Here is a 25,230-nt window from a genome sequence, read left to right on the forward strand (position 1 = left end):
CAGGGTTGTTATAGTAAGTAAGTGGATGAGCCATGGTAACCCCCATACTATGGAAGAGCTCTGGTCAAAAGCTCAAGAACAGGGATCTCGATTGTTGAGAGTGGCTGGACTCCTTTAAAGGAAAACATGCTTAAGGAGATATCTGCACACAAATGTTTCTAGCAGCTTTATTCATAATTACCCAGCTTGGAAGTACCCAGGACATCCATCAATAAATGAAAGAATAAACAAATATGATACATCTTGCCAATGGATATTATTCACTGATAAAAAGAAATGAGCTGTTGAGCCACAAAATGATATGCCTAAACCTAAAATGCTTATTACTAGGTGAAACAAGTCAATCTGAAAAGGCTACATGCTGTATGACATTCTGGAAAAGGCACATCTATGGAGACAGAAAAAGATCAGTTGTCAGAGGTTCAGGAAGGAAAGAAAGAGTGGGTGGAGCACAGGGGATGTTTAGGGCTGTGGAGCTCTTCTGTATGACACTATAGTGGTAGATACATTACACACTTCTCAAAACCCACAGAGTGAACAACACAAAGAATGAACCTGAATGTAAACTGTGGTTAATAACAATGTCTCAAGATTGTCTCATCAACTGTAGCAAATGCACCACACTAATATAAAATGAAAATAATAAGGAAAACCGGATCACTGGTGAAGAGGTATATGGGAATTCTTTGTTGTATCTTTTTGTAAAGCTAAAACTACTTTTAGAAAGTTTATTAATTAAAAAAAAGAACATGCTCAGTGCACAAAATTTTATGTCCAACTGTGGGGAGGGGGGCCAAAACCCTTCCCAATTAAAAACCCCTGTCCTGGGGCGCCTGGGTGGCTCAGTGGGTTAACCGCTGCCTTCAGCTCAGGTCATGATCTCAGGGTCCTGGGATCGAGTCCCACATCGGGCTCTCTGCTCAGCAGGGAGCCTGCTTCCTCCTCTCTCTCTGCCTGCCTCTCTGCCTACTTGTATCTCTCTCTGTCAAATAAATAAATAAAAAAATCTTAAAAAAAAAAAAACACACAAAAACCCCTGTCCTAGAAAACACTACTCATACCCCACTCCATTTCATAGAGCCCAGCAAATGTCCAGCAAGAATAGATACTTGGCACATTTCTGCTGATTCTTTTTTTTTTTTTTAAGATTTTATTTATTTATTTATTTGACAGAGATCACAAGTAGGCAGAGAGGCAGGCAGAGAGAGAGGGGGAAGCAGGCTCTCCGCTGAGCAGAGAGTCTTATGCAGGGCTCGATCCCAGGACCCTGAGATAATGACCTGAGCTAAAGGCAGAGGCTTAACCCACTGAGCCACCCAGGCACCCCTCTGCTGATTCATTTTAAAAGTAAAGCCCTAGCTAACACAATGCCCAGTATGCAGTAGGTGCTCAATAATACTTGCTGGATGAAAAAACATAAGGCTGGAATCCTAAATAAAACAAAAACAAAAAACAGCCTAAGAATCCAAGGAGAAAGGCTCATGGTCACTCCTCTTCTGTGCTGGTACAGCTGGGGTCAAGACCGTCCATGGTCCCCTCTGGCCCCCACTGCAGCCACTCCTGGTGACATCTCTCTCTCCCTATGAGAATGCAAAATCCTCAAAAGCAACAGCACTGCCCAACTCACCCCTTGTAATCCCAGTACATGGTCAGACCTAGCAGAGAGCAGGTGCCTCTTCAGGGTTTGCTGACATCTCTTTGAAATGAGCCCATGTTTCTTTCCTCTGCAGCACCTGTTGGGCTTCTGGAAGTAGCCAGATGAATTCAAACAATGGCACTAACTTCCACCACATCTGCGCAAAAACCCATGAGGTCACAACTGAAGGGCCACTTTTTGTGTTCCCTATGATGTTACAAAGTCCCCACTGTCCTTGGCAGATGGGCTTCCTCCTTGCTTTACTCTACCCACCCACTCCAAAATCAAGGTCATTTGACACATGTGTCCACTTCTTTCCTCACCTCCAAACTCATCCTATTTGCTTTCTCTTTTTCTGCCCCAGAGAAGTTTACATGTTGCTGATTCATTTAATCTTACTATGTCTACAAGGGAAGCAGATGAGTAAAAGACTGGATGTTGATGCTTACAAGAGAGGAAACTGAGGCTCAGAGAGGGTGAGTACCTGCTCAAGGTCACATAGTGAGGTGGGTGAGAGGCAGGCATTCAAACGCAGCTCTGACTCTCATACTCTGCTGCCAAGTTCTACTGAGCCTCTCCTGTCTAAGCAGTCTTTTGAAGTTACAGCTCTATACATGCCAACCAACCTCAGGCCCAGAAACTTTCAACAGCTCCCTCCTGGCCAGTGAATGAAGTCCTAAGCTCTTTGGGCTTGGCACCCAAGGTCTCAGTGATGGGGCCTCAGTCTATTGTCTCAATCTTATTTCTTATAATTTCCTGCAACAAAACCTGTCCTATAGCCACACTGAGTTACTGACCATCATTCACTTTGCATATGCAGACTTTCCTATGTCTGGTCTTTGTTGATCTCTAAACAGCCTTCTCTTCCCCATCCTTCAGGGATCCAATCAAAGGCTATATGTTTCACAAAGTCTCTAAAGGATGTGTAATTGGGAATAATTACAATAATAATAATATTAATATAATAATATATAATATATTAAATATATTACAGTTATATAATAATTTATTTATATAAATATATATTATATAAATGATAATATTAATATATAATATATAATATATATAATATAATATAATATAATAATAATATTAATATAATAAAATATATTATATTATATTATATTATATTATATTATATTATTATTATGAAATAATAATAATCCTGTCCATGTATGGTCCTTTATCTGAACCACCGTAGGGCGTCCCACCCACCCACCAGTCCAGTATTGACTGGGGGACTCAAATGCACCAGGCTGTGTGCGACAGTGGTGGGGGAATCCATGGTGCATGAAGTTCTTTGGTTACATGGAGCTACATACTAACGGGGGAGGCCAACAGTGAACACATCAACCAACACATGAGACTGCTTCAGAGAGCCATTAGCCCCATGAATAAAAGAAAACAGTGGTTTGGTGAAAGTCATGGGGTTTAGTAGGGGATGTCTGAGCTCAGGCGGCCAGAGGTGACCTGACTTTGGAGCTGATATTTGCAGGGCAAGAAAGAGCAGGCCATGGGAAGATCTGAGAGAACACTAATCCACACAGGCAGGGTCTGTGGTAGGAAAGAGCCTAGAATGCCCAGGGCCATGTGGGAGATGGAACAAGGCCACAAAGGTGCCATGGTGAACAGTTTGGATGTTAATCCCTGTGCAAGGGGAAGCTGCTGGGGGGACTGTAAGCAGAAAAGTCAGACCTCTGCTTCCAGTCATGATTGAGTGACTGGTATTAGACTAGTCCTCCTCCATTAGCAACCATCAAAGCAGACAAAATAGCAGCGGCAACTGTTTCAGGCATTGGATAACATGCTAGTCAGGGCTGGTATTCCTAAGAGATGGGAAATTCCACAGGGGTTTTGCCCAGCATTCTACCTGGGAACAATTTCTTCACCACAGCACAGAGGGCTAGAGTCCAAGTAGAACACATAGTCTCACCGGGCCAAGGAGGCAGGGCCAGAGTGTGGGACAGCTGGCACAGTTATAATCTATAGTGTTGGGCACCACAAAGGGGGACCTGTATAAAGCAGGGCCCCAGAAGTCCATGTGAAGGTCCCCTGTGAGGCTGTGGTTGACAGCTGAGCTATAAAGGTCCAGGGTGAGCCCATCCAAGGCCAAATGGTGCTACTACAGGTTGTGAGTGGAACATAGACACTAGAGTCTGGACAGGGAGTGGAGTGGGGAGGAAGAACAGGGCTGGGAGACTGGAGATCCTGCCTATAAAAGTGGACAGATCTGGCCAGCACCAAGTATTCAGCCTTGGCATCTGGCTGAGACTCAGAACAACCTCCACTGAGGAGCAAGGACAATGCCTCCAGCAAGGTTTCTCCACCATGGCATTATGGATATTTTGAGCCCCATAATTTTTTGTTGCAGGGACTGTCCTGTGTAGTGGATGATGTTTAGCAGCATCCCTGGCCTCTTTTCACCAGATGCCAGTAGCACACATAGCAGTGACAATTAACACTGTTTCAAATATTGCCAAATGTCTCCTGGGAAGCAAACTTTCCCTGGTTGAGAACCAGTGCTCTAGAGTAAGAATTACTGATAACTACTTTAGACCCATCCTAAAAAGGCCTGAAGCAGAGCCCTGACAAACTGTACAGAGCACAAAGAGTTTAGAACCAAAGTCCCACTAAGTTAGAGGGTCTTAAGAAACAGCTTGGGATTTCCACATATCTGTACTAAGAAAACACAAAGTTGAGTCTACAGAAGTTTAAGGTGTCAATCAGTAATTGAAATACCTATTCAAATAAAACCCAACACTCTTCAGAGGAAGACAACAGAATCCAGAGCATCTATAATATAGTATCCACAATATTCAACTACAATCCACAGTATTCAATCAAAAACTACCAGGCATGCACAAAAACAGGAAGATATGATTGATTCACTAAGAAAAAGGGATGTGAGATTTAACAAAGACTTTAGAGTAGCTATTGTAAACACACTCAAGGAATTAAAGTGCAACACCTTAAAGAATAATGCCAGGAGGGGTGCCTGGGTGGCTCAGTGGGTTGGGCCGCTGCCTTCGGCTCAGGTCGTGATCTCAGGGTCCTGGGATCGAGTCCCGCATCGGGCTCTCTGCTCGGCAGGGAGCCTGCTTCCTCCTCTCTGCCTGCCTCTCTGCCTACTTGTGATCCCTCTCTCTGTCAAATGAATAAATAAAATCTTTAAAAAAAAAAAAATTAAAAAAAAAAAAAAAAAAGAAGAATGCCAGGAAGTTACATAAGCCAGAATTCCTTTTTCAATGCTCCCTCAGTCTGCAGGGTGAAGAAGGGAATACTGGTAAGGGGCAGGAAGTCCACTTGGAGGCTATTCTATTAGCCCAGAGGAGGCTGGTTTGTGTCTTAGTTGTCTGAGATGCACTTAAATTAGTATGTTCAACCCTGGTGCACAAATTGGGGCAGATGAATCAAGAGAAAACAAGCAAATGCAAGAATAAGTGACTGTCTCAACACTGGGAACCAGGTGAGCTGGACAGTTGTTCCAAAGTGGAGGTGAAAGGTTTCCTTGTAGGGGAGGCCAATCAGAAACTGATCTGGTTACTATGGACTGGATTCCTGCACTGGGTGGGGACTAAACCCACCTGATGCTAGATTCTAGGATTCTTGTAAAGTAGTCCTGTAGGTCTGAGATGCTCGAAGATGCCAGAGCCAAGATGGTCAGCCCAGGGCTGCAGAGTAAGAGCAAGGCCAGAAAAATCAGATAAGACAAAGAGTTTTAGGAGTGTATCCTTTACATGACCAAGTCAGAGTCACCTAGGTTCAAGTGCTACCTCTGCCAGCAGAAGACAAGTGATTTAACCTCTTGGACCCTCAGTCCCCTCATCTGAAAAACCTTTAGGAAAAAGATTTTTAAAACTCTCATGACCTGTAAGAGAGAACCTTTCTTAGGGTAATAGAACCTCAGGTCCTCTCTTACAGATCCTAAGAATTTAAGGTACTTATTATATATAGGACTTAGTGCCTGAGTCTAGAAAACAGTAATTTTCAGTAAGAATTTGTTGATTCAGTGAATAGGATTGATTAAATGGTGAGTTTGTGAAGCACAGCATCTGTCAGAGAACCAGCCTTAAAGAAACAATAACTAAAATTACTACTCTCACGTGTACCAGTTGTGCAGTGAAGCAGTTCTTCAACCACTGAGACTTAGATTAATAAGGGGCTGCTGAAACAGTTCAGAACTAAAATTCATAAAACCTCCCTTTGAGTAAACCTGTGACTGAAAGGATTTAATGAGGAGCCCCAGTGATACACAGAATCTCCTTGGAGTATATCAGAATTCTGATTCCACAGAGTAGCAACTCTTAAGGAATTTCAAGCAGTCAAGAAAAGAGGAAATGTTCACTACTTCTCAGTGTGTGAGTTAGATCAGTAATGCGTCTCTAATTCTTGAGTTCACCTGGTGACTGGAAGGAGAACACCCATGTCAGATGAATTCCAACCCCAGTAACTCCCTTCACACTTTTATCGCTGACTTAATTAATTATGTGTGCCTCCCAAGAAACTGTCATCGTTTTGAAGACAAGAATCGTGTCATCTGATTCTGTATCCCCAGTACCTGGTACTGAGGAGACAATAATAAATGCTAGTAGAACAGGGACTCTAACCCAGAATCAAATATACTAAAAGGAAACCTTGATTGATTTTCAGTCTCATGGACTAGCCCTCATGTTCAGTGAGGTCTGCAATATTTTCAAAAATGTTTCCAACATCTGTAAGTCAATGTCATTATTTACATTTTGGTTTCAAAGTTCAACAGCCAAGAACCCATTTTTCCTTGGATCCATTTGGAACCAGAGTACACTGCCACCAGGTGGCAGCAATTCCATGGGCACATCCATTAGGTATATCAGGTAAGATTTTAAACGAAGGTCTTATTTTCCCTGATTTGTTCTTGTGTGGTGGGTAGGTGGAGTAGATTTCTAGTGTTCTGAGATGCTCTCACTGTTTGGACATCCTTCTACCCCACCTTCAGAACTTGGGCACCTTAGCCACAGACTCCACTTCCCTGCATAGAAGAGACTGACTTGGAGAATGTGAGGATACCCTGGGAAAGCGGACCCCACGATTTGGATCTGTGACAGGCCTTTCTGTTCTTGCCCTGAAAACACACACTTGAAACACAATGAAGAGTGAGAGTGGCAGGAATCTGGGACAAGGAAAATGTGATTTCCTGCAAAAGCCCCTCCATTCCCCCAAAGACTGAAAAGACAGAAAATAAAAATTTGAGGGGAAAAAAAATGGAGTGGAAGCACTCTACACTTCAGAGAGAACACAGGGCTGACAGTGAAGACAAATAGATGTTTAGAAAGTTATAAGAGACCACAGAATGCAAATTGACGGAGGACAAAGAAGGCAAGCTGCTGGGTTGCTTCAAGTTCTTGACGAGAAACTTAATTTACTGGATTCACAATAAAGGCACTCGGTTCCGAGTTCAAAGCCTCCCCCCTTGGGCTGTAGGGCTCCGACTCATCCTGCCCAGAGCCAGTGACATAGAGGCAAATGAAGAACACCACCAGTGTCCCCAGAGACCTACTATATGCCAGACCCTGGGCTGGGCACCGAAAACGAGAACCAGAAGTGCTCTTGTAACCATGTGCACACTTACTTCACTGTGTGGTGGGTATTCTTTTTTTTTTTTTTCTTCAGTATTTTATTTATTTGACAGAGAGAAATCACAACTAGGCAGAGAGGCAGGCAGAGAGAGAGGAAGAAGCAGGCTCCCTGCGGAGCAGAGAGCCTGATGCGTGTCTCGATCCCAGGACCCTGAGATCATGACTTGAGCCGAAGGCAGAGGCTTTAACCCACTGAGCCACCCAGGAGGCCCTGTGGTGGGTATTCTTACCCCAATGGACAGGTGAGAACCCTGAGTCCTGAAAGGTAAAGGGAAAACAGCTGAAGGACAGACACCAAGCTGGTCAATGGCAACAGAGTGACTCAATTTCCTTTCCTGGAAACTAGATTCCACTGCACTACAAATCCTGTCTCTGGAGAGCTGATGACCGACTGCAGGACATGCTAGGTCACTGCAATGCGGAGTCATAGAGGCTTCTCCTGAAACTCTCCGTCCTTCCTTCTTCCTTTCCTGCCTACCTTCAGTTCCTTCCTTCCTTCCTTCCATTCTTTCCTTCTTTCCAAAAAATACTGACTGAGCTCTTAATGTTGGCAGGCACGGTTTCCGGGGGTGGGAGATCTAATAGTGAATGTAACAGATTCGTCCTCTGCCCTCCTGGAGCTAACATTCTAGTGAGGAGAGGGTGATGACACAAAATGAAGGATGCCTTAGATGTTGGCAGGTGTCATGGCAAAAACCAAAGGCAGGGTGGTGAACAGGAAGTGCGGGGTGGGTGAAGGAAAGTGTGATTTTAGAGAGGGTGGCTCTCAGGAATCTCCCACGGAGACTACCTTTACACCTTAAAACAACTTCCACGACTCTCTCTCTAGACCTTATAGTTACTCCGTGAGGAAGGTGTTCTTGGCTCCCCGGCTCCCCACAGCTGAGCTCTCTTTACCTGCTTTCTGGAATTCTCTTGCCTCAATGGCTGGGGAGACAGAAGGAGGGACCCTCTGAATGCATTTGCCTATCCAGATCAACACTTCATCAGTCTTCCTGCAGAATGCCACGCAAGCCCAGAGGGGCCAGGGGCACCCCTTGAAAGGATTTTTCCCTTGTCTAACGCCCCAGGGAGCTGAGGTCCAGAGTGCTGCACCTGTCAGGAGCCCTGTGTTCCTTTAGAAATGTAAATGACTTTGCAAACAGGCATGTCTGAACCCCTTGTAAGCAGCAGAGATAGGGAGCTGGAGGCCAGGGCTGGAATTCATGCAGATCCTGTGTCACAGAAAGGTCCCACATCCTTGTCACTCTGGCTGGGATGTGGGTTGCAGGGAGCAATAGTGTCCTATGGGGCAGAGATACCCCAAATGTTATTTTCCTTCTGTGGGTTATTACCTGTCCTACCTGGCTAACGTGCACAGGCACCAAGACTTCAAAAAACCCCAACTGTAGAGAAGTTGAGGAGTTTACTTCCAGAGAAGTAAAGCTCTGATGATAACAGGCAGGCTTCACAGCTTTTACTGGATCGCTGGGACAGGGCTGGCCCTTCCAGCAGCAGGACAGAGAAGGCAAGTGGGGGTTCCATCCAGTGCCTGGAGCACCAGTGGTCAGCCCTCCCATGAAGCCTCTGCCCACAGACTCTCCTGAGAAGCAAAAGAGGGAAAGGGATGGCATGGATGCAGCTACTTTAGATCTTCTTCGGTATGTAAAAGACATGACTTATTCACATGCTTTGCCATGAGGACCATCACCAAGAACAAGGTGCACGTTCTTCTCAACAGATCAAAGGAAGGATAAGAAGCTCTGATCGCCTCCAGCTGTCTTCCTACTTATATGGGTGGAAACCAACCCAGTCAAGTACTAGTGAGGCTCTTTCCTCTTCCACCAGACTGTGGGCTCTTTGGGGACAAGGGGAGAGAGTCTTATTCACTCTATGTACTGAATATGTGACATAGTAGACATGTAGCAAATATCTGTGAGATGCACTAAGTAACAGCTTTGCTGGGCTCTGGCAATAGGTGAGTGGTACACAGGATCCTGGTCGTGATCCCTGTCCTCTTGGAGTTGCAGCCTAGAGGAGACTCCCAGGAAGTGCTCATTTTACCTCTGCTGGTCCTCAGTCCACCTAAGAGCAACAACCCCATCCCCCACCCCCCGCCAACACACACACTTCTGGGAATGGCTAGAGCAGTGCAGGGAACAGATGGGGCTCTGAGGCCGGAGACCTGACCGTCTCTGGCAGCGGCCCCTCTGACCAACCCCAGTTCCTGGGGCTCACCTCCTCCAGCCCCTCTCCTTCCTATTTATTTACCCACAAGAGGCCGTTTTGTAGCTCCACCATCAACCCTTTTGTCCCTGGTAGCTGCAGGAAGCCTGAACACTGCAACTTCTAGATCAACCCCAAGAAACAAGGCTGTTCCCACCCCTCGACAACCCAAACCACTAGACCTCCCTGGGAACTTTTCTTTCTGGTGCAGTTTGAAGGGCAAAGGGAAACTAAGTCAGGATCATTACTCAAAAAAACAAAAAACAAAAAACAAAGGAGATACTACCTGATAAAAGGAGATAACTACCAAGAGACTGAGCCTTTTTCTGATCTCCTGATTAAGGATTTCCAGCCGACAGCTCTCCTGACCTACTTTCTCTAATTTTGAGTCATGCCTCCATTGTTTTGAGCAGGACCACACGGCTACCTGAAGTCCTAACACTACTGCAAGATGATTCTCCAGCCCTGGCTCTGCCCCAAATTGCAGCCCACCGTCTTCCCCTGGTACTGGTTTTGCCAAGTCCATGCCCATTCTAGTATTTATGGAATAGCTGCTTTTCAGTGAACCTGGCTCCTTATCACATACAAGTATGTATATGCATGTGTGTGTAAGTGTACATAGATATAGCTTCATTCTAGCAATAATAACTACAAAGTCATGGTTTTGATGTGGTTGACTGATATCCCAGGTTTTTGTTTTTTTGTTCTTTCTAATGCACATGAAAACAAATAAATAACTATAATAAAAAGAAAAAAAAACAGTCCTCCACTGACTGGGTCATTGTACTTCACCTTCCCAGTCATCTGATGGGGCAGGAACTATAAGCCTCATTGTAGGGAAGGCGGACTTGGCACTGGAGAGGGGAGGAGCCTTGCTAGATGCCCCACAACCAGTAAGAGGAGAGTGGGAATTGAAACCAGGGCCTTCCTGATGGAAACCATGGCCTGGGGCATGCACAAATGAGAATGCTTAGAACTGGGGCGAGTGGATCTGCTGATTTCTTCTTCAGACATCACCTTCCTTCATTTAGTATTCTCTTGCCCAAAACCCAGGAACCCTGGGCTCTAAGTCCTAACTGGACTACTGAGCTGCTGTGTGAACAGGCAAGTAGCTCAGCCTCTCTGACCTGGATCTGTGGTTCTACTGACCCACCCATAGGCCGCCTTCCCTCCACACACTGAGATAAACCTGTGTGATGTGCTAGCCTTGAAAGTCTGAAGACCCCTCCACAGAGTCAGGGGTTCCCTACATCCCACCACCAACCTTTCAGCTCCCTGGAGCAGACAGAAAGCAGGCTCAGGGCTGCTCCCTCCTCCCTTTTCAGCCATGCTGGGCCCATCCCGCAACATACCCCCAGCTTCCAAAAAACACCAGCTACATGGAATTTTGTTTACCTTCAGTCTTGCAGTCACTATCCTTACCTCTGCCCCACACAGTTAACTCTCATGTTGATTTTGGGGTGCACACACACACACACACACACACACACAAACATACACATTTCCTTGCCATCGGTGATGAAGGATCAAAAACATAACTCTCAGATCTGGTGAGCTGGAGGTTTTTAGAATTTTAGCTAAAACAATAGAACCTTCCTTCAAAAATCAAAATAGTTTTGGCTCTTATAGTCATTCAGCAAATATTTACTGAGCACCTTTTATGTACCAGGCACTGGTAGACACTGTGGAGACACAGTGGTGGACAAGGCAGATTACAGTGCTTGCTTCCAAGCTGTCTTCTCTGGGAGGTCCTCCCTGGCCACCACGCTGGAAACTTCAGCTCTCTTTCAAGCTCTCCCCTTGACACTCCATACTTGGTCTCCATGGGTCTTGTCACCATTTAATGGACTACATATTTTATTTTTACTTCTGTTTTCTGCCTTCTTCCTTGACTAGCATATAAATGTCATTGTTTTGTCCGCTGTCTACTACTATATCCCTGATACCTATAATAATCTCTGATATAGAGCAGGCACTTAGTAAGTATCTGCTAAACAAATGCATGGGTGTCAAGTGAATCATACGTGTAATACAGACATATATGTATGTATATATATAAATATTCCATTGTACATATGGTAAATGCTTTGGAAAACAAGTATAAATCCTTGGGGGTGAATGGTTGGCAGCTGGGAAAGACTTGCCTGAAAACGTGATGTTTAAACTGAGTGGCTATGGGGCAAGGTAGTGAAGGGGGATCTGGGGAAGAAAGAGGGAGTGTTCTCAACAGAGAGACAGCATGTGCAAAGGTCCCAAGGCAGAAAGAAGGCCAGTATCTGGATGAACTAAGAAAGGCGGGGAGGGAGGAGGGATGAAGCAAGGAGACAGTTCAAGGAAGCCCTTGGAGGTCCTTCCCTTTGGATCTTATTCCAAAGACCACAGGAAACCTCAGAAGGGATTTAAGCGAAGAGGTATCTGTCATATTTATATTTTGGAAAGGTCACTCTGCTGCTGTATGAGAGTGGCCAACAAGGGTCAAAAGATCTTTCTGGAAGACCAGTTAGGAGGCTCCTGTTAAGTGGGAGATTGTGGTGTTTGGACCAGGTTGGTAGCAGCACAGGTAGAGAGCAACATGGATGGAATGGGGGGTGTGTGCAGATCAGAGGTCATCAACTCTCCCCTTATAGGCATCTGTAGTAACTGCAGCTCAAGGTTAGTAACTTTTTCTAGGAAAGGCTAAATAGTAAATATTTTAGGTTTTGCAGGTGTTCAGGAAAGAGTTACCACAGTCAGCGTGACATTGTTGTCCAAAAGGGCCTGCTGGCAGGAATGGCTCTTGACTGGTGTCTGGGAACTTAGGTAAGATGTTCCCCCTGGTACTAAGTCACACAGTCATTTCAGATGTCTGGGGCACTGAATTCTGCTGGGCCAGCCTGCCTGGATTGCTTATGCAAGCAAGGCAATTTACGGTGAGCACCTGCTTTCCTTCTGAAGGTCGGGAATTCTGGGATCTGTGTGATTGACCACATGGCCAGAAAGTATCTGTGCACTTAATAAAATTTCCTCATTGGGACGTGTGGGTGGCTCAGTCAGTTAAGCATCTGCCTTCAGCTCAGGTCATGATCCCAGGGTCCTGGAATTGAGCACCACATCAGGCTTCCTGCTCTACAAGGAGCCTGTTTCTCCCTCTGCCTGCCACTCCCCCTGCTTGTGCATGCTCTCTCTCTGACAAATAAATTAATAAAATATTTATCAATCAATTAATCAATCTTCTTCATTAAAAAACCACGTCCTGAGCAATCTCCTCTGGGCAGAAATACTGCCCACATGCTGCTGCATTTTGATACTACAAGAAGGAAGATGTTCAGGGTGTCTCCTCCCAGCAGAATACCATGGGAAGCCTAAGCATGGATTCCTCCAGACTTCATCTGATGATGGAAATAGACTACATTCAAGGGTGTAACTGCTGAGTCCTCTGAGCCCTTCTAGTCAATCACTCAACGTGTGTGGGGTCTTGGCACCCTCGACACAAGGTGTCATATGGTTTCTGTCTCATCTACTCCATATTGCCTCTGGGTTATGCCTTTGAGCAGCCACAAACAACATGGCTCCATTCCAATAAACCTTTATTTATGAAACAAGGGCAGAGGGCTGAATCTGGCCTATAAGTCAGTTTGTCAACCCACGTTCACAGAAAATGCAGGATTCTCTGGATCTACTTTGAAACTGCTGACTGAATTCAATCTTTTCAAGTCATTAGTGGGAACACTGAGGCCCAGAAAGAGGAAGAAGTTGTCCAAGGTCACTCAGGATCAGCAGCAGAGCCAGAGGAAGACCAGGTCCAGACTGCTGGCCCAATGTGCTGGCCACAATTCCAAGAGGCCATTCCACAGAACAGCCTTGCAGGTAAGTGCTGGCCTGGGAGCCAAGATGGCAGGAGACCGGGATGGTATGGGCAGGCAGTGTGAATGGTGGACTATCAGGCTTCACTTCTGTTCTGTGTGTGGGTGTGAGTTTGTGGTGCACGTGTGCACATGTGTAGATAGGGCTCTATGGTTATAGGTGGTGGCTGGGTTTTCCCAAACTTTTCTGACCATCAGAATCTCCTCTACAGCTTTCTAATAATATAGATGTGCAGTTTCCATCCCATAACCCCTGAAATTGCACTTTTAACATGTTCCAAGGTGTTTCAATAATCATTGAGGATTGGAAATTCTGGGTGATGCTCAGAATCTCTTGCCTGACCAGGATAAGGAAGCCCATGAGTAGAGGAAAGAACAGGAAATCTGTCAAGAATTTGTGGATCTAACACAAATGCACAGACCAGTGATTCTGGAAATAGGTTTCCAAAACTGATTCTCCAACTGAGCCTTTGCCATCATAGGTTGGCATTGGCAAGGCCAACAGTCAGGAGCTCATTTCCTTCTTCCTAGGGATTCTGCATGCAATTCAGGATGCTGCCTCGGATGCCCGATGGTGCCCTGAGCCTCGGGGGCCCCTCACAGCACAGCAAACTGAGATAGAAATGAGTACACATTGCCACTCCACCATGGACTTAATCAGTGTAATGAGTACAGCTGAGCTACAGTAACTCACCCTCCATAAACCTTCCCATCCAATTTCTCCTAACAGGGGGTGGCTGGAAGCCACAGACTGCACACTTGGAATTTCTTGCAGGCTCATCTTCTATGAATACAGATTCTACATTCTAATGCATGATCCATCTATGTTTGTTTTAGTAGAAATATGGGTACCTCTATGTTCATCGTGGCATTATTTACAATAGCCAAATTGTGGAAGCAGTCCAAGTGTCCATGGAGAGATGAATGGATAAAGAAGTGGTGTAGAGACACAATGGGATATTATTCAGCCATAAAAAAGAATGAGATCTTGCCATTTGTGACAACATGGATGAACCTGGGGTACTACACTAAATGAAGTAAGTCAGAGAAAGACAAATAATGCATTTCACTTATATGTGGAATCTTAAAAAAAAAAAAAAGAACAAAACAAAACAGAACCAGACTTCTAGATACAGAGAACAATGTGGTGGTTGCTGGGGAGTGGGTAGTCAAAATAGGGGAAGGGAATTAAGAGGTACAACTTCCAGTTATAAAATAAATAAGTCACAGGGATACAAGGTTATATAACAAAGTTGTTATATATTATTAACAACTTTGTAGGGTGACAGACAGTAGCTAGATTTATCATGGTGATCACCTCATAATGTATAAAAATGGTGAATCCCTGTGTTGTACACCCAAAACTAATGTAACATTATATGTAAAGTACACTTCAGTTAAAAAAAAAATGGATGTCTCCACATCCATCAAATGTCTTTGAGCACATTATCTGACATACACACTGGGATTACCTGGTGACCTTTAGAAGATCCTGATACCTAGGACCCACCCCCAGAAAGTTTAATTTAATTGGTCTGGGAATTGGGATTTTTCGAAAGTTTCCAGGAGCTTCTAACAAGTAATGAGGCTGAATACTCCTGGGCCTGCAAGATGTTTGGTTTCATCTCTCGTCTAATGTACCCCCAGGCACACCCCCACTACCCACTTAGAGAAGTTTAGGTATAAACAGTCACTATCCTATACACATATACAACATATACACATATACACATATACAACAGGAAGCCAATGCCTTCCTGGAGACAACTAACAGGGGAGCCAGTCTTCACCAATTGTCTTCTTTCTGTGAGCTACACCCATTAGAAAAATCAGTCACCAACACAGACCCAGTTCCTCTGGCTGAGATGCATGGCTGCAGGGATCTGTGACCTTAGGTGGAAGGAAAATGTGTGTTTTATTGTCACTACCCTCTGAAATTCAGCACTTCTTCAATTATGAAGGCAGACAACAAATTACAGTATTGTTAGCAGTAGAAATTCCAGATACTTTCATATCACAGTACAGATATCTCCAAAGGTCTTTTATGATCATCACTATTTTGAACTCATGAAAATGACTGGACCTATTGCAGAATCTTGTTATTTGATATATTGATAAATAAGCACATACTTTATTACCACGTAACAAATTCGTTTTTTGTTAATGTTAATGTATGCATTGAAAATTATTGCTGTGAGAAAGGGTCTACAGAATTCCACGTTCAGCCATCTGGTGAGCCCCCGGGTTAGTAGCAGAGGCCCACAGAAGGCTTCCCAGATGTGATGGGCAACTGGGCATTGAGCAAGCAACTCTTACCTGTGGGTCGGAGAGCCGGGAGAGGTCGGGGTACAGGTAGAACTTGATGCCTTCGGAGGCCCCGGGCAACGTGACCCCTCGGATCAGGAGGATCAGAAGCATGACATATGGAAATGTTGCAGTGACATACACAACCTGCCCAGGGGAGGAGAGGAAAGAATCAAGAAGGGGTGGTCATGTGGGGGCAACATGGCAGGCTCCTAAATCCCGGCCTGGAGCAAAGGGCTTCCCAGTGCAGGGATACATGAACACCCCACATGGCTTCTTCTCCCATCTTATCTCTCACCATCTGGACCCTTCAAGGGCCAGTTCCTTCAGTGAGTATCTACTGAGTGCTGACAAAGATGCTTGAGATCAGTGCTTTTCAGTCATTTGTGGCCATACCCCACAGAAGGTAATACACAGGATATCAAAATTCCATGCACATCGAGCCGAAACAGGATGTTTCACAAAATACTCACTCTTCCATGTGTGACGCACTCAATATTTTCTACCATATCTGATTTCTTATTTTTAAAAAAGAGCTGGTCATGATGCTCTAAATGCAAGTCACAATCCACCAACGGGCCATGATCCACATTTTTAAAAAACAATGCTCTTGAGTAAAATCGAGTTTTCACAGTCAAGGATAGGATAGAAAAGTGCAGGAGAGGAGTCAGGGAGGGCACTACGGGAGGCGAGAAAGACCCAGTGTGTGCCAGGGCTCATTTCCGCGGGGTGTGTCTGGAGGACCCAAGGAACCTGGGCAGCCCTTTCAGCCCACACATTCTGTACAAGTAGCAAAATCCCCCCTGGGTTTCTTTATACAAGAACTGTTTACAAGGAAACAGCCACACCTTCTACACTCTGGGAGTTCCTGTCCTGGGGCCACACCTTCACCTGAGGTCCTTGCAGGACTCTGCGTCCCCTCCAGTTCTCACTTTTTCCTTTGTCACGTTCTCCTCTGAAGTAACTTGATCATGTCCTCTCAGTGGGGCCTGCCCGTTCCATCTGTTTAGATCAGCAACTTGTCAACACGTGGGAGCCACGGACACTTCTGAGGATCCGAGGACAGCTACAGACTCTCTGCCCTTCCCCCAAAGGTGCACAGACACAGATATGTGTCCAACTTTCAGACTGATTCAGAGACTCAGAGTGCCCTAGTCAAGGACCTGTGCTCTACGACCTATGGTCTTAATTCTTCTAGTGGAATCGTTTCTCAACCCAGGGTTTCTTTTACGGCAGTCCAGTCCTTCACTCTGTGTGTTTATTCATTCACTCACTCCTCCCCTACTCACTCACTCACACACCCAGAACACTCCTACGTACCAAGCACTGAGTTAGATTCTGGAATACACAAATAAGAATGAGTCTTGAATGGAAGTTTCTGCTTCAAGAGGCTTCCCCACTAGGAGAACAGACAGACATATAGGTAATGCATTATGTGATTAGGGGAGAAAGTAAAGGATGGAGGAGCACAGAGGAACTAATTACAGAGGCAGTCAGGAAGGGCTTCTCCAAGGAGGTGATCCAGGGATTGGCCCATAAAGGATTAGCAGAAGTTGAGGACATGGGAAATGGGGACAGAGGAAAGAAGAGAATAAAATCCTATTAAATGCCAATCACTTCACACGTGACAAAAGAAATAGCCACATCTATACAGCATTTCCTCTTGGATTTTTTCCTTGCATTATTTATTTTATTTTCATATAAATTAACATCTTAGAAAAACTGAAATAGAAACGCTAAATACAGGGGGCGCCTGGGTGGTGCAGTCGGTTAAGCATCTGCCTTCTACTCAGGTCATGTTCCCAGGATCCTGGGATCAAGCTCCGTGTCCTGGTGTCCTGGCTGCCTGCTCAGCGGGGAGCCTGCTTATCCTTCTCCCTCTGCCTGCCGCTCCTCCCCCTGCCGGTGCTTTCTCATTTGCTCTGGCAAATAAATAAGTTTTTAAAATCTTTTTAAATTTTTTAAAAATGATTTTATTTATTTATTTGATAGAGATCACATGTAGGCAGAGCAGCAGGCAGAGAGAGAGGGGGAAGCAGGCTCCCTGCTGAGCAGAGAGCCCGACGCGGGGGAGAGGCCGATGCGGGGCTGGATCCCAAGACCCTGAGATCATGACCCTAGCTGAAGGCAGAGGCTTACCCACTGAGCCACCCAGGTGCCCCTAAAAATCTTTTTTTTTTTTTAAAGAAACATTAAATACAGTATAACACCAGTATCCTTGTGTTAACTGCCCTATTATATTTCATTGAAGAATGCTCCACTATGCGCAGTGGAGGGACAGGAAGGGGACAGGAACACAATGAAACAATAACAAAAAAACCATTACTGTTGAGAAACAGTTAACCTGTTGCATTTAGCCTGTAAACTAAAAAGGTAAGAGGCCATACTTCACATACATGCAAAGGTAAATCATTGAGTTGGTGAGTGGCACAGCAGGAAACCCAGTCCTCAAAAACAAGAAATAAGAACCTGGTGGGGGGGGGGGTGTCACTGGGTGCTGCTTCTGTCTGGAGGGCTGGATTGTTTCATCCAGACATTGTCCTTAACCTACAAGGCCAGAACCAGCCTCAGCCTGCTCACAACCCGGCTGCAGCCATTTCAGTGTCCTGCTTCCAGACCACATGCCACGTGATTGTTTCAAATAATCTCTTGCTGTAATATACCATGTAATCCAGAAAAGGTGAATGTGAGTTAGATATATAAGAACAAGAGCCCATGGCTGATATTAACAGTAAAAATCAGAGGCCAGCAATCAACAGGGTTGACGGTTCCTGCCCGTAGAGGTAAACTGTGCTGTGCTCTCTGTTTCCCTTAGCCTGGTGGGCATATCCTATCATGGATCCTCAGCGTTTCATATAAATTGTGGATTCTCTCCCTTCACAATGAACCCCCACACTCCTCCAACCCAGCTTGTGTCTATGAAAAGTCAGGGGGGTACGCTAAAATCTATTGCTTTTAATTGCATACTTTCCACATTTGTCTCTGTGGTATGGCAGAAGATTAATTATCCAGAATGCCCAGGCTCTGAATAATGATATTTCTGTCTTAACTCCCCATGCTCATAAAATCTAAGGGAAAGAATGTTAACCATGTAACAGAAGAACAATTAAAAATTATAGGACTTTAACCTTACCGTGTGGGACCACCTTGATGTGACTAAACCTGTTGATTATGCTCTGCCTGATCTGTTTGGATTTTTGTAAAGATTTTATTTATTTATTTGTCAGAGAGAGGGAGAGAGCAAGTACAAGCAGGGAGAGAGGCAGGCAGAGGGAGAAGCACACTCCCCACTGAGCCGGATATGGGACTTGGTCCCAGGACCCTGAGATTGTGACCTGAGCTGAAGGAGACGCAAACTGACTGAGCCACCCAGGCATCCCTCAGTCTGGTCTGTTTTGAGTATACTGGGCCACCAGGGTGTCATTAAGGGGTCACTTATAACTTGGCCAAATGAGCCCTGACCATGCCCTCAGCAATACACATGGATGTGGACTGTTCCTCAAGGTCCAAACTGGCATGACTTATTAAATGGCCAATGATTCTTCTGAAGTAACCCCATTGTTTAGAGCTCTAAATGCATGCTCTGCTTCTACATTACATTGAGGAGAACTACACTCCCTCCACTGAAATCCATACCTTCATTTTTCAAGTTTTTAAAATAAAACCATAAGGGAAAGAAAATATTCAGATGAACTGTCCAAAGACCACAGTGCAGACAATGACCTAGGCTGCCAAAATGAAACCACGGGCTGGCAAGCGTTAGCTAGAAAAATCCCTTTGTGAGCTGAGGTTTGAGAGCTTTGAGTCAGGGAACAAAAGGTGGCTTAGGGGCATCATTATGTAATGGACACAAGTGGAGAATGGTATGAAAGTCGAAAATGCAATGCTGAGGACAGCCTGTATCTGACACTGGTCCTAGTTCTCCCAACAGCCCCTTTAACCCTCAACTATACTAGACACCTGGAAAATATCTTTGATTTTTCCTGAGAACAGCCATAGACTGTGCAAACAATACAGACCTTGTCATTAAGAAATTGCACATAAAAGGCATGCACGCCGCCACATCCCGCCTGTGCTCATGGCAGACATCACCAATTGATTACAATACTCTCTGAAATTAAGCCTGGATGTAGCTAAGCCTCAAGACCCTCCACAGTATTCTGGGCAGCCTCCATAATCAACTGGGAAGAAATCCACGATCTCCTACTCTTGCTCTAGCCCATTTTTTCACTGATGCATTCACAGTGTCCTGCAGGCCCTTAGTCCCTGCCCCCAGAGTGGTAAGACCCAGATCTCGTGCTCAAAGAAAGAACTGCTGAATGTGCATGCCTGAATGACAGTCCTGGGATCATGACACCCACTGGACTAATGTGAAACATGAAAAGGAGGCTAGAGATATGGGCTGGAAGCTTCTTTATGGATAGTTTCAGCCTTATGGCTCTGACAGTGGAGTTGAAGCTGGGTTTCCAATGCTAAGCAGGAATTGGAAAGGCTGAGTCCGCCAAGAAAGATGTCAAACTAGCCAACAGTGAGGAAAGGGGCTGAGAATACTGTCTCCCAGGCTGTGCTCCAGGTGTTCTAACTGGAGCCTGCCTCCCCTCTTCCCCCAAATTCTTCCACATTCAATCAGGGGCAACAAGTCCGGACAACTTGATCTCCAGCTATATTTTGACATGACGCCCCCTCTTCAGCCCCATCACTGGGAACTTGTGTCATCTTTCTCCTCCCTCCAGTGACAGCCCCATGCTATCCACGCTGCAGCCTGGGTTTCAAAACTGAGTCCAGCTTGTGTTTTCCTGATCTCCCCAGGCTCACATTCAAGGTTGTGGGATACAGTGCAAAGGGTTGGGGTCTGAGTCAGATGACCTGTGTTTAACCTTGACTCTGCCCCGACTTGCTGTGCGACTTGATTAGCTTCCATCCTTCCCCCAACCACTCTGTCCTCTGCTGTGCCAGCTTCCTTACCCTCAGGGAGTGTGCCAGCCTCCCTGAGGGTAAGTCCTCCTTATCTTTTCTTATCTTATCTAAGTCCTCCTTGTCTTTTCATGTCCCCTTTTATCTGTAACACCCAGTCCTAGGTATTCATCCTGAGTATATCTTAAATCCCACAAGGCTAGGACTCCTTCAAGTCAGGGACCCTGCCTTCTAGGTGCAATATCATTGTCCTACCTGCTTTATATGTCAGGCAGCTGAGGCCCAGAGGAGTGGAGGAAGCACTGTAGCCCCCTACCCTTACCCACAGAAGATACGTTCCAAGACCCCTAAGGGATTCCTGAAACCACGGGTAATACGAATGTTATATATGTTTTTTTCCTGTATGTCCATACCTATAACAAAGTTTAACTTATAAATTAGGCAAAGTAAAGTGAAAAACAATAACCGAGAATAAACTAGAATAATTATAACAATATACTACAATAAAAGTTACATGAATGTGGTCTCTCTCTTCCAAATATCCCACTGTACTATACCCATCCTTGAGTGAGGCTGGCATGATAAAATGCACATGTGATGAGAAGTGAGAGGAATGGCGCAGACGCTGGGACACAGAGTTAGGCTACTACCAGTCTCCTGACATCAGAAGGATGATCATTGCTTCCAGTGAGGAACTGAAATGGGAAAAAGTGAAACCATGAATTGGGGGACAGATACTGTACCTCAGTCTCACCTCAGAACCCATCCTCTTAGCCTGGAGGCCATGCCATCTGCCCACCATTGTTGAGGGGTTAAAGTACCACGTCCTCCTCAACTCCCTACTCCACGCATGTCCCCATCACTCTGGCACCCTCTGAGCACCTCCAGCAGCTCTCCATCAGCTGTGCTACTGCCTTGTAAGCTTCAGATTTCTACATCATAGCCTCCTTGAGGTAAGGGAGCTTTGTCTTTTACTTTCCCTGCTGTATCCACAGTGCCCAGGACAGTATAAGGTACATAAAACATGCTCAATAGATATTTGGTGGAAGGATAAACAAATCAGCAGGCGGAGATCCTGGATCCTGAGGTGAGGCTGCCAGGCCTCAGAACACCACTGCGTGCTCTGTCCTATGAAATGCTAGGCCCATAAAATGGGATTCAGAAAATTGAATCTGATTTTTTTAAAAAGATGTATTTATTTATTTGAGAGAGAGCACAAACATGCAGAGGGACATGGAGAGAGAGCAAGAGAGGAGGGTTTCTAAATAAGGAAGTAAGAGATTTGGCTTCAAAAGACAGATCAGTCCAGATACAGAGGGCAAGAAAGTTCAGATATAAGGTAATGCCCAGCTAAGTTCATCACTTTCAAGAGGCCTGCCGCTACAGGATTCTCTGGATGAGCCAAGCAGGCCTCAGGAATTATGGTAAATTATGCAGTGTTTGGTGACAGACACAATAAGTCACTGAGAAGGTAGGATAAAGGCTGGCTGCTTCCTGGCTGCTTCCGGCTGCTGGCTGCTGCCAGAGATGGCTCCGACCCAGAGAGGTGGGTGTGGAAGAAGGAGGGTCTAATCTGTCAGACCTCTGAGGCCCCTGAAAGGAGATTCCTGCCCCAAGCACATGCCTTGGTTGAGGAAGAGGGTTTTTTTTTACTATTGTTTAACTTCCTTTCAGCAGGTCAAGTCCTCCTGAATATAAAGGTTAGCACAATTGGTGGTAATTATACTGTATCCTGCTTAATTGACTCTAATTGCTCATTTGCATTCCAATACTGGAATTGTGGGGCATTTCCCCCTACTTCCAGGACACAGCTATTTATTTCATAGCAGGGAGATTGTCTGATCATTGGGAACATGACAAAGGTTGCAGAAAGGCTGCCCCTCCCTAAGTTTTCCAAGATAATGGGGTAAATTGGAAAATTGAACCTTGTTCAAAAGGCTTTGGGAAAGCAGGGTGGTGTGGGGGCAAAGACACAGAACCACAGGGTCAGAAGATCCAAATAATAAGTGGCTAGGCCAAGTTCCATACCCTCTCTGGGCTGGCATTTTACCATCTACAAGAGGCAGGGGTGAACTAATCCAAGCTTCAATCACTCTTGTACCATTTTCCCAATTTTTTTTTTTTTGCCTTTGGACTGTTTACTTAATATTTTCTAGAATTCAATATTCTCTCTTATGTTCAATAAATATATTAATGGAAAAACTGAATTACCACCATAAACAGAAAATCATGATCTCTAACCACAAATATAGAAGGTAAGTACAAAAATAAATACAATGAGAATAAAATATGATTAAATTATAGCCAAAGGCTCTGAGTCTGACCTGTGTTTTCCATTTGTTCAAAAGCAAGAGTGGCAAGTATCAGGGAGGTGCTAAAAGATAAAACAGCTTACTGTACCTTTTGCCTTAAGCAACATGAAAAAGGACTATTATCTCATTATATAATTGAATATTCTTTGATACAGTTTCACGTGTCACTAAAATCATCCTGTGGACTTCCAGTAGAAAGAACATCTCCCAAACCTGTGGAAAGGACCAGATGGATGATTGCTAGGGTCCTTCCCAGCAAACAAGTGTTTTCTGGAACAGTTAGCTCATAGTTAACCACAATCCTTGCAAAGGATCAGGATTCCTTAGAGCTATCCAAGGTCCTGACACTAATTTAGGCTGAACCTTCTGAGAGCAAGCTACCCAGGGCCTTGGAAGAGGCTGTTGTTAACTGTGCACCACTGGGAGCCAGAGATGTGTCATACGGTACCACTATCCGATATCCATGCCATTTGAACAGGTTCTATCCCCATTTTGCAGACAAAGACAAACAAAAACTCTTGAAGATTAAAGAAAGAAGTGGCTTGCACCAGGTCACAGAACTATGAGATCAGAAGTCAGCTCTCTCCAACACACGTGCCGTGCTCCACACCGCAAACCTGACCAGACACATCTTCCTGTTTTCAACTCCCGTTACTTCTTCTGTTTGTCCTTCACTTCAAAGATCCAAACAAACAAATGTCTGGCTTGCTTTACTTTTTTGGCAGCAACTCATCATAGCCCACTACCCTGGCGTGGGAAATACTGTATTAATCCAGTTGTCCCCAACTTCTCCTCTGGCTGGGCTTGCCTCTGTGTGTAGGGTACATATGCCCATTACATATGGCTGGAAAGCACGGTAATAAACATCAACCCTTAGAGAATCAGTTTTTTGAATATCAACATAATTTCCGAGAGAAAACTACCTGAATTCCGAGGTAGAAACACCAGAGCAGGCACCAAATAGCCTGGTATGACCTCCCATAAGATGTTACTGATCTCTGGGAACAAGGTGCTAAGAGAATGTGAAGCCAAAGAAGGGATGTCACCATGGGCATACCTGGCCTCTTCACCCTTTTTTAGAGTAATTATTCTTCAGACCATTCTAACAGAAATAGGAAATGAAGAAAACACATTCTGTTTCAAGCAACCAAATTTTAAATCAGTGGGAGGAGTCATGTTTTCACAAGAAAATAGTGAAAATATTCACTGTTATAGGAGATAATGGTATTTCAGCAATGCAGAAATATTTCCATGAGAAGCTGAAGTTACAGTTTTTATGCAACGATAAATGGTTTATCATTATCTATAAAAGTTAGCCTCGGTGTGGAGCCTAAAATAATATACCAAAACACCGGCCAGCCTTGGAATCCATGCTTCAGGGCATATTTGGGATTGAGGAGGAGGAGAGGGACAGGATTAGGACTGGAAGCAGCACCCAGGGTGGGAGGATCTGGCTCTTGTCCCTATTCTACCACAGTGCCAGAGACCATGAGCCTCATTTCAAGATTCACTTTCCCCTTTATTGTGGTAACAAAACTACTACTTTTGACTGGATCCATGGCTGCCTAGAATAAAGACAACATTTCCCAAATTCCCTTGCAGCTAGGCTATGTGACTACATTATGGCCAATCAGATACACATGAAAGTGTCGTGTACAACTTCCAGGTTGTGTCCCTAAAGGGAAGGGCTGTATTCTATCTTTCCCTTCTTGCCCTTCCCATAGGCTGGAATGAAGACCAAGTAGTGAACCATCTTCAACCACAGAAATGAGGGCAACACCCAAAGGCAGGCAGAGCAATGGAACAGAAACAGTCTGGGTCCCTGACAGCAGGCCAGTCATATCTGGGCTGTTACGGGAGAAAGAAATAAACTGTCTTGTTTCCACTACTGTTCTTTGAGGTCTCCACTGTAAAAACTCAAACATGGAACTGAAATATCTAACCACCGATTGCCTCTGTGATCTTGGATGGGTCCCACTACTGCTCTAAGTCTGTATCATTTTTCTTAAATGAAGGTACTTGCCCAAATGATCCACACTATTCCTTCCTGCTCAGAATGAAGAGAAGATTCCAAAGGTGACCTAGGACTCTGAAGGTGAACTCTTCAGAGCGAACATCCTTCCACACCTGGAATCAACCAGGAATGCAACAAATATAGTCAGCAAGTCTTCAGAAAGACCCAGTTAGTAACAATAAAAGAGCGGTCAGAACAGACCTGTCAAAGAGATCACCATTTCTGATAAGCCACTGTTTCAACCTTCTCTGCCACAGTTTAGAATGAACTTGACAGGGTGAGTAGCCAGATTCGGTGTGAATACCGTCATCAAGTACAAAGGTGCATACATGAGTCAAGAAGGTCTCTCAGGTCTTCCTGAGCCTCCATCCTCTCCATGTGTGAAATG

General features: G+C 44.9%; 1 protein-coding gene across 1 annotated transcript in view; it reads right to left on the bottom strand.

The window, feature by feature from the left end:
* The window catches only part of SLC6A11 (solute carrier family 6 member 11), a 127,996-nt gene that overhangs the window by 52,754 nt on the left and 50,012 nt on the right, over window positions 1–25,230 (bottom strand). The window contains exon 6 of the mRNA XM_044252997.1: window positions 15,615–15,749. Coding sequence (XP_044108932.1) covers window positions 15,615–15,749 — 135 coding nt within the window. The remainder of the gene's footprint in view (window positions 1–15,614; window positions 15,750–25,230) is intronic.

Source organism: Neovison vison, chromosome 6 (genome assembly GCF_020171115.1).
Source record: "Neovison vison isolate M4711 chromosome 6, ASM_NN_V1, whole genome shotgun sequence".
Taxonomy (NCBI): Eukaryota; Metazoa; Chordata; class Mammalia; order Carnivora; family Mustelidae; genus Neogale; species Neogale vison.